Genomic DNA, 11,062 nt, shown 5'->3' on the forward strand with positions numbered 1-11,062 from the left:
AGTTACAAAACAAACAAAAGTAATAGTTTTGCCTTTTTTTTTCGCAAATGTTGATATTGTTGTGCTGGGAAATTGTCGTCATTGAAGGATTTTGCCTTGAATTTGCTGATTAGAATCAAAATATTGTCAAATAGAACACGTTTTACAAAAATTTAACAAAGAAGGTTGTTTTTTGGAACTGGAAAAATTCCCGGTTTTCCCGAAATTCCAGGAATTCCGTACTACCATTTCTCAATTAAAAATGTTACTACTTCAAAAATGTTACTATCTCTCGACCGATTTGAACAATTCCAACACCAACCATTCAAACTCATTCAGAACATTACCATTTTTTACCATTGCAAAAAAAAAAAATCCCTCTTTTCCCGGAATTCCCAAATTTCCATGAAATTCCGTTTAAAAAAAATTGGGACATTTTTCAAAGTTCCACAACTCCCACATTTTTCATCCGATTCAAACCGTTCCCACTTCAAAATATTCAGCCTGTGCTCTACTTCAACAAAAAAAATTCCTAGAATCACCAGTTTTTAGGGACATTTCCCCCATTCAAAAATGAATTATTCATTTTTCAAACTTCCACATTTTTCAACCGATTCAAACCATTCCACCTTTAACACATTCAACTCCTCCTGGAAATTTGAACTATCATTTTTTCCACGTTCAACAAATTTCCTGGACTTCCTGTTTTTTCTAACCTTATTTCCAACCTTTTTTTTTAGTGTGATGACTCCTTCCACATTTTTCAACCCATTTCCACCGTTCCACTGTCAAAACATTCCTCTTAGTCAGGACAAAAAAAAACGGTTTTCCCCAAATTCCAGGAATTTCTCAATTAAAACGTGTTACTACTTTAACATTTCTTGACCGATTTAAACAATTCCAACACCAACCAACTCAGCTCATTCAGGACATACATGCTATTTATCTCTTTTTTTAAAAAAATCCTGCTTTTCCCCAAATTCCCAAATTTCCAGAAGGTTCCTATTGAAATGAATGGGACATTTTCCAAGTTGCACAATTCCCACATTTTTCAACCTATTCAAACTATTGGTTTGTTCTGTGTGGTGTTTGTGTCTCCTCTCAATTGCTCTGTTTATTGCAGTTCTGAGTGTTGCTGGGTCGGGTTTGGTTTTGGAATTGGATTGCATTGTTATGGTATTGCAGTGTATTGTTTTGTTGGATTGATTAATTTAAAAAAAAAAAAAAAAAAAAAAATCAATTAAAAAAATTAAATAAATAAATATAAATAAAAAAATCGATTTTTTAAAAATGAGAATCGATTTTTTCCCCCACCCCTAGTTTTAATCAATCAATCAATCAGTGTAGATCAAGGGTGTCCAAACTTTTTCCACTGAGGGCCGCACACTGAAAAATCAAAGCAAGCGGGGGGGCCATTTTGATATTGTTTTATTTTAAAAACCAATACAACAAATGTATAAAAATATGCATTTAAGCCTCCACTCAAGCTTGATCCCGGTGAACCCAAATGGTTTTGGTCAAAAAAAAAAAAAAAAAAAAGTGTCATTATTTAGTATTATTATTATTATTATTCAAAGTTTAAATCTCTTGATCAACTTTAGGTCTATCTGTCAATATAACATTTTTAAACATTTAAGTTGTATGCCCTTTTTGTCAAAGAAAACCCTGTGTTTTTATGGAAAAAAACACCAAATATGCAATATTTTCCCCCCAATGAAATTTTAAAGTGGAATATTTGAGATTATAAAATAATTGGAGCCTTAAAAAGGTCAATAACTCATAACAACGTTGATTCATTATTATTTTTTGAGCAATGACACACACACAAAAAATCCCACTAAAATATTTAACATCAAAGTGTTAAAAAATGTATAATACATTTTTTATACTGTTTTCTTTTCACACAATAATCTCGAGATCAACTTCAGATCTATCCGTCAATTATAAGTTTTATTGTTGTTTGTGTTTTTTGTTTGTTTGTTTCAGGCCCTTCTTTAAAAAAAAAAAAAAAACAGCTCAGTTTTTCATATGGCAAACACAAAATATGCAACATTTTCCCCAAAAAATATCTCAAAGTGGAATATTTAATGTGACATAATTGGAGCCTTGAATAGGTCAATAATTCATAATGACGTTGATTTTGATTCATTATTATGTTTTAAAGAAAGAAACAGCCTGCATGGCAGCTTTGTGTTATTAGAGTAAACATTGCAACATTTTCTTGTTACATTTCACCTGTTTGCTCTTTTATACCACTTTTTTGTTTTACTTTTTTTTAAATCATATTTTTAGAATGTGCCGTGGGGCCATACTTGCCAACCCTCCCGTTTTTAGCGGGAGAATCCCGTTATTCAGCGCCTCTCCCGACAACCTCCCGGCAGAGATTTTCTCCCGACAAACTCCCGGTATTCAGCCGGAGCTGGAGGCCACGCCCCCTCCAGCTCAATGCGGACCTGAGTGGGGACAGCCGTTCTCACGTCCGCTTTCCCAGCAGCTTGCCTGCCCAATGACGTCATAACATCTACGGCTTTTAGAGAGTAGAGTGCACAACAAGGAGAGAGAGTTCTTGGTTTCTTATGTGGGTTTATTGTTAGGCAGTTTCATTAACGTCCTCCCAGCGCGGTAACAACACACAACAACAGCAGTCACGTTTAGTCTACCGTAAAGCAGTTCGTCTGCCGTAAACAGCAATGTTGTGACACTCTTAAACAGGACAATACTGCCACCTACTGGATAGCCTGCAGAACACTGAAATTCAAGTATGTCTTTTATTTATATGTATAATAAAATAAAAAAATAAAATAAAAAATATATATAGCTAGAATTCACTGAAAGTCAAGTATTTCATACATATATATATATATATATATATATATACATATATATATATATATATATATATATATATATATATATATATATATATATATATATATATATATATATATATATATATATATATATATATATAAAATACTTGATTTGGTGAATTCTAGCTGTAAATATACTCTCTTCTTAACCACGCCCTTAGCCACACCTCCCGATATTGGAGGTCTCAAGGTTGGCAAGTATGCGTGGGGCCGTAATTTTTTTTATTGCGGACCGCACTTTGGACACCCCTGGTGTAGATGTATGAATGTGTGAAGTTTGCATTTAAAAACATCACATTAAAATCAGTTTAGTATTTAGAAATCGTTGAATTTAAAATTTGCTGTCACTTCATTGCGCCTGTCACTAGACTAGATGGCGATGTCGACCGGTTCAAGATGGCGGCCGCGCGGCTCGTCAGCGCCTATTGCGTGGTTTTATATGACGTCACGTCCGGCTCACGTCCGACTCAATGAATATGCGTGGTGGTCAAGCTAGCGCCATTGGTCCCCTCGCCAAGTAAACATGCCCTACGCTTGCGTGGTTTTCGGTTGTTCGAACCGTTCGAATCGCGAGAAGGACAAACGTTTCTTCAGAGTCCCCCGGGAGGTCACCAAGGAGGGCGGGAGAGTGCAAGGTTTTCGGAAACGACGACGAGAAAAATGGCTGTCGAACATAGCACTGCAGTCCAAGGGAGCGGAGTCGAAGAACGCGCGCGTCTGCAGTGACCACTTCGTGAAAGGTTTGTTTGACATATTTTAATATACTTTACTCCTTTTAGTTTTGATATATTTTTTTTTTTTACAAAGCAGAAAGGCAGGGTCAATGATACTTTACTACTTCTTATCTCCCCTCCTTGTACACAAACGTGTCAGAATGCATGTGACAACATGACAAACATCAAATACGACTTACGATAAAGTATATTGATACATGCCATTATATATGTTGATATTTTGCTGGTTGTAGTGGTAATATCTCGCTACGGTAGCCATGTTGGTTTGGCGACCCGCCATTTTCCTTCACTTCCGTTCAAAAGTCACGCGACTGAATACAACACAAAAATGATGTGGCGGGCCTAATATTCCCCCTGGGGTCTTGAGTTTGCTTCAGAAAAGAGTAAAAATAAACGTGTACGGTATTAGGGAAGTCAAAACAATACATATGTCGCTAATGTAGCGAACGGTTTTATTTGCGGCCAGCGAGTGGCGCTGTTGAGCCCCCGTGCGGCTCATTGGAAAGCGAAGAAGATAAATCACGTGATGTCTTTTTTTTTTCTCTTCTGAACGCTAAGTATTATATTCTGTGTTGGGTTAGTTACTGAATACCAGTAACTAGTTACAGTTACTAGTTACTTTATTTCAAAAGTAACTGAGTTACTTACACCAAAAAGTAATGCTTTACTGTGAAAAGTAACTTAGACTTAGACAAACTTTAATGATCCACAAGGGAAATTATTCAACACAGTAGCTCAGTTACAATGATGGAAAGTGTAAGGATGGAAAGGACAATGCAGGTATAAATAGACAAGAGGTCGGCAACCCGCGGCTCCAGAGCCGCATGCGGCTCTTTAGCGCCGCCCTAGTGGCTCTCTAAAGCTTTTTCAAAAATGCATGAAAAATGAAAAAAGATGAGGGGGGGGGGGAAATGTTTTGTTTTAATATGGTTTCTGTTGGAGGACAAACATGACACAAACCTCCCTAATTGTTATAAATCACAGTGTTTGTAATAAACATGCTTCACTGATTCGAGTATTTGGCGAGCGCCGTTTTGTCCTACTAATTTTGGCGGTCCTTGAACTCACCTTTAGTTTGTTTACATGTATAACTTTCTCCGACTTTCTAGGACGTGTTTTTATGCCACTTCTTTTTCTGTCTCATTTTGTCCACCAAACTTTTAACGTTGTGCGTGAATACACAAAGGTGAGTTTTGCTGATGTTATTGACTTGTGTGGAGTGCTAATCAAACATATTTGGTCACAGCATGACTGCAAGCTAATCTATGCTAACATGCTATTTAGGCTAGCTATATGTACATATTGCATCATTATGCCTCATTTGTAGCTATATTTGAGCTCATTTAGTTTCCTTTAAGTCATCTCAATTCAATGTATATCTCATGACACACTATCTGTATGTAATATGGCTTCTAATTTGTTGCGGCTCCAGACAGATTTGTTTTTGTATTTTTGGTCCAATGTGGCTCTTTCAACATTCTGGGTTGCCGATCCCTGAAATAGACTAATATAGCGATAAAAAAATCTAACATATATACGAATATATACATAATATGTAGGGATGTCTGATAATGCCGTTTTGCCGATATTCCGATATTGTCCAACTCTTTAATTACCGATACCGATATCAACCCCTACCGATATATACAGTCGTGGAATTAACACATTATTATGCCTAATTTGGACAACCAGGTATGGTGAAGATAATGTCCTTTTTTTTTTTTTTAAATTAATACAATAAAATAAGATGAATAAATTAAAAACAATTTTTTGAATAAAAAAGAAAGTAAAACAATATAAAAACAGTTACATAGAAACTAGTAATTAATGAAAATGAGTCAAATTAACTGTTAAAGGTTAGTACTATTAGTGGACCAGCAGCACGCACAATCATGTGTGCTTACGGACTGTATCCCTTGCAGACTGTATTGATATATAATGTAGGAACCAGAAATATTATTAAAGAAAGAAACAACCCTTTTGTGTGAATGAGTGTAAATGGGGGAGGGAGTTTTTTTGGGTTGGTGCACTAATTGTAAGTGTATCTTGTGTTTTTTATGTTGATTTAATAAAAAAAACAAAACCTATACCGATAATTAAAAAAACGATACCGATAATTTCCGATATTACATTTTAAAGCATTTATCGGCCGATAATATTGGCAGTGTACAGTATATTATATATACAGATACATTATATTATGTCTATAACACATATACAATATATACCAATTACCATGTACAACAGACCTGGGCATTGTACGGCCCGCGGGCCGCATCCGGCCCTTTGCGCATCCCTGTCCGGCCCGCGTGAGGCCAATCATAAATTACAAAATACATTTCAAAAAGTATCTATGTCGAGTGTGCAATACAACGGTGCTGCTTTTGTTTTGAAAAGCGTTATTTGTATTACTTCCGTGTGGACGTATGCGCGTGTGCGATTGTGAGTGAATTGAACGGCGCAATAACAAATTACAAAATAAAGTTAAAAAACATCTATGTCGTGCGCGCAATACAACTGTGCTGCTTTTATTTTGAAATGTGTTATTTATGCCATATGTCCGGGGGGAACCTGTGAGTGAAGGTGCATAGAGACAAGTGATGAGACGATAACTGCAGACTTTCAAATCACGGATGGAGCTGGCAGCCATGCAGTCAATTAAAGAGACAACCACAGGTAATGACTTGTTCACAGAGGTAAATGCGTGTTTGGACATATTAGGACTGAAATGGGACAAGCTGGCAGGTGTGACAATCCAATCCACTTTATTTATACAGCACATTTAAACAACAAAATGTTTCCAAAGTGCTGCACAACAATATTAAAAACAATATTCAAATATTATCCTTAGCTCCACCAATGACTGAATAAAAAGAAAAAACAATTACATATAAAACCAATATGAAAAACAATATAAAATAAATATGATTAAAAACTATTTTTAACAACAGATGGTTGTCCAAATCTGATGGGGAAAAATGTTGGATAATGCAGGATAAAGTGACCATCAAAAGCAATCTGCTTTTGTATAAAGTTAAGTTTGGTTAAATTAAATTATTATTATTATCAATAATTATTATTATCATCATTATTATTTATCTTACGGTATATCAAAAATAATATTGAGCAAAATTTAAATGAAATATTGTCGTGTGGCCCTCCAGCAGTGCTCGGGTTGCTTATGCGGCCCCCAGTGAAAATTATTTGCCCACCCCTGATTTAGAGTGATGTGATAATCAAACACTCTAGAAGTCCAGAATAAAACCTACTCACTTTTTTACAGTGTAGCCTTGCACACATGCTGTCAATGATTGTGCAGCTAGAAAGAGGTCAGTGTGAATATGTACTACGTTTGGTAGCCACCATTTTGGCGGGCCAAACAAAATGACACAAGGGGCCAAATTTGGCCTGCGGGTCCCACTTTTGTTTGCACACTTTTGACCTGCTCTATTGTGTTGCATGTCTGTGATTGTAATGTTTCCTGTATGTTCAACAATACCCTGACCTAACTCCCCACTTTTGTCGATTCTTGTCAGGGCAACCTGGTAATCTCTACGACGATCAAGACGTGGACTGGGCTCCGACGGTGAAGATGGGTCACGACACGGTCAAGGAGAAGCCCAAAACGCGAGACGGAAGAGGCAAGACACAGCAAGAGAAACGTAAACTCATCGAGGGCGCCGAGGCCCTGCTCGACTTCCACAAAGTGTTGAGGATGAAAATGGAGACTCCGGAACCAGAACCGGGGGAAACGGACGATGGTTCAACTGATGTCAAGGCACACGAAATAGCCTGTCAGACGGACTTTGCCGAAGAGATGGAGACTTCAGAACCAGATTCAGAGGAAGTTAACCAAAGTCCGACTCCTGTCGAGACCCGTGAAATAGCCTCCCAGACGGACTTGAAGGCAGACTATATTACCCGCATGGAGGATGAGCTGATAAGCTTGAACTCTGAGCTCTACGGGCTGCGGGCCAAGGTACTGGAAACAGCTTTGACTAAGGAGGGATTTGAAAAAAGCGATGCCAAAACTAAGTTCTACACGGGCTTTCCCAACTTCCCTGCTTTGATGCAACTGTTCAGCTTGTGTGAGCCCTACATTTCTGTCAGTCCCATGTCTTCTCTGGACAAATTTCAACAGCTGCTTTTAGTGTTGATGAGACTACGACTCAACTTGCCAATTTTAGATCTGGCGTACAGATTCCAGATTTCACAACCCACAGCTTCCCGGATTTGTAACAAGGTGCTGTCTGTGTTACATGAGCGACTTCAGTTCTTGATCGAATGGCCTGAAGGAGACTTGCTCAGACATCCAATGCCCAAGGTCCCCGAAATAGATCCAGGGGAAACCGACAATAGTTCAATTGATTTGGCCGCTTTGAGATCTTCGTTGAAAGACCTTCAAACTTGCCTGCTCGCGCACAGACCTGGTCAAACTACAAGAACCTCAACCATGCCAAGTTTTGAATTGGTCTCATGCTCCGAGGACTTGTTCGATTCATTTCTAGAATCTGGGGAGGTGGCGTCGGTGACAGGGAAATGACTGGAGAAAGTGGAGTTCTGAAAAAGTTTGTTGTGTCAGCTGACCGTGGATTTGTTTCTTACTGTGCAACTTTAAAAATCCCTGCGTTCTCTAAAGGGAACTTCAATTCTTGATCGAGTGGCCTGAAGGAGACTTGCTCAGAGCTCAATTGCCCAAGGTCCCCAAACCAGATCCAAGGGAAACTGACAATAGTTCAATTGATTTGGCCGCTTTGAGGTCTTCGTTGAAAGACTTTCATACTTGCCTGCTCGTGCACAGACCTGGTCCAACTACAAGAACCTCAACACTGCCAAGTTTTGAATTGGTCTCATGCTCCGAGGACTTGTTAGATTTGTTTCTCAAATCTGGGGAGGTGGCGTCGGTGACAGGGAAATGACTGGAGAAAGTGGAGTTCTGAACAAGCCTATTGTGGATTTGTTTTTTTTAAAAGTGCCTGCGTTCACTAAAGGAAAGTCCTGGCTGTCATCCTATGTAGACGAAGAAACCAGAAAGATAGCTGGTGTAGGATTATGTGGACTGAGTTGTTGGACTGGTCAGGAGGAACTGTCAGACTTTACAGAGTAGAGCAATGAACATTGTTTGATTTCTTTGCTTAATCCATTCCGTAGTTCACTCGTTAGCCAAAAAATGTCTATAGATTAGCCACACGCTTTTTATAAATCACAATGATTTCAAGTTTTGAATTAAATCCTGGAAGATGGTAAACGATAGAAAAGCCCTCAAATTATTGTCTTTATTAGACGAAGAACCCATTGTTTTTATATATATATATTTTTGAATTGTTTTTTATATTTTTATGTTGTCTCTTACTTTACTTAATTTGAAAAAACATAATATTTTTCTATTTTTATGTTTTTTTTTATTTTATAGTATCTACACGTTGAATTGTTCAGTTTTTAAAAATCTACATCACAACAGGGAAACAAAATAGTGTAACATTTTATTATTTCATTTTGTTATTCAATTTTGCACCTTTTTTTTACACCAATTTGTGATTATTTAAAACAAAGTTAAAAAAAAACGGGTATTAGGGAAGATAAAGCAATAAAGTTGTTGCTATTGTATTGAAATGTTTTATTTTCAGCCAGCGAGTGGCGCTGTTGAGTCCCCGTGCGGCACACCAGTAAGCAAGCAAAGAAGACGCATAACGTGACGTCATTTGCTGCACGCTATTGTACAACTAAAAAATCGCGATTTTTACCTGTGCAAACTCATTATACTATTGGCTAAATTGTATATTTATAAAAGTAAGTTTCTCAATAACCGACCTGTTGTTGTGCCTTTAAAAAAGAATTAGAACTTTACTTTAAAACGCTTTCTACCTCTTAACAACCAAAAAGCTTTGAAAACTATGATGCTGTGCTCCAAATTTGTATTATTTACAGAACTGGCTTTTCACTTTGTTATATATATATATATATATATATATATATATATATATATATATATATATATATATATATATATATATATATATATATATATATATATATATATATATATATATATATATTGCATTTTTCTTTAATTGATTTATGGAGTTTACAACCCCCTGGCGCTGTTTTGTACTGTTTCTGTACTTGTTTTGATTAGTATTATTTATTTGCTTGTATGTTAATGTTGTAAATGTTGAATATTATAAATAAAGGTTTAAAAAAATTAATAGATAAACAATATATATATCTATATTAACAAGCGGTATAAATGGGTGGATGGATATAGTTATTTGATGTAAAATGTTTACTCAAATGTATGATTATTTAGAACAAAGTATTAAAAAAAACGTGTACAAAGGGAAGACAAAAAAGTTGTGTTGAACGGTTTTATTTGCAGCCAGTGAGTGACGCTGTTGAGCCCCGGTGCGGCTAACCGGTGAGCGAAGAAGACAAATCACGTCACGTATTTTTTCCCCGCACGCCATTATCTAATTGTTTTAGTAAATCATTAAATCTAGCCAACTATTTGATGTTGTTAGTCGTGTTTGCACATTTTACACCAAGATGTGATGATTTAAAAAACATGACACAAACAAATGCCAAAGAAGTCTATAAATTAGCCACACACTTTTTATAAGCCCCAATGATTACAAGTTTTGAACTAAATCCTGGAAGATGGTAAAAGATAGAAAAGCCCTCAAATTATTGTCTTTATTGGATTAATTAAGTTGTTCTATAAAAACCCATAGTTTTTTTTTAATATATTGATGTTGTCTCTTACTTAATAAAAAAAACATTTATAATATTTTTTTATTTTTGTTTTTTTTATTTAATAGTATATACACATAACTGTGTGTTCAATTGTTCCGTTTAAAAAAATCGACATCACAACAGGGAAAAAAATAGTGTAACATTTAATTATTTAATTTTGTTATTCAATTTTGCACCTTTTTTTTACAACAATTTGTGATTATTTAAGAAAAAGTAAAAAAAAGTGCATGAAACAAAGTTGTTGCTATTGTATTGAAAGGTTATATTTTCAGCCAGCGGGTAGCGCTGTTGAGCCCCCGTGCGGCACACCAGGAATCAAGCAAAGAAGACACATAACGTGACGTCAGTTTCTGTACGTTATTTTACAAATATTTTAAACAAGCGGTATAAATGGGTGGATGGATTTTAGTTATTTGATGTAAAATGTTCACTCAAATGTATGATTATTTAGAAAAAAGTAAAAAAAAAAAACCGTGTACAAAGGGAAGACAAAAAGTTGTGTTGAACGGTTTTATTTGCAGCCAGTAAGTGACGCTGTTGAGTCCCGGTGAGCGAAGAAGACAAATCACGTGACGTATTTTTTCCGCACGCCATTATCTAATTGTTTTAGTAAATCATTAAACCTATTTGATGTTGTTAGTCAGGTTTGCACATTTTACACCAAGTTGTGATGATTTAAAACAAAGTAAAGGCTATACAAAACCATAAAAGGTTTTATTTGCGGCCAGC

The 11,062-nt window shown here is 36.2% G+C and overlaps 1 protein-coding gene across 2 annotated transcripts; it reads left to right on the forward strand.

The window, feature by feature from the left end:
- Nucleotides 1–3,324: 3,324 nt before the first annotated feature.
- On the forward strand, nucleotides 3,325–9,512 carry LOC133634844 (uncharacterized). Of its 2 annotated transcripts, none has more exons than XM_062027482.1 (2): nucleotides 3,325–3,589; nucleotides 7,120–9,512. In XM_062027482.1, exons 1-2 carry the CDS (start codon nucleotides 3,373–3,375, stop codon nucleotides 8,124–8,126), a joined length of 1,224 nt encoding a protein of 407 aa, XP_061883466.1. In that variant the 5' UTR covers nucleotides 3,325–3,372; the 3' UTR covers nucleotides 8,127–9,512. The 2 variants fall into 2 exon arrangements, with proteins under 2 accessions (XP_061883466.1, XP_061883467.1); XM_062027483.1 differs by lacking the exon at nucleotides 3,325–3,589 and adding an exon at nucleotides 6,216–6,259.
- The last annotated feature ends 1,550 nt before the right edge of the window (nucleotides 9,513–11,062 follow it).

This window comes from Entelurus aequoreus, linkage group LG19, assembly GCF_033978785.1.
Source record: "Entelurus aequoreus isolate RoL-2023_Sb linkage group LG19, RoL_Eaeq_v1.1, whole genome shotgun sequence".
NCBI lineage: Eukaryota > Metazoa > Chordata > Actinopteri > Syngnathiformes > Syngnathidae > Entelurus > Entelurus aequoreus.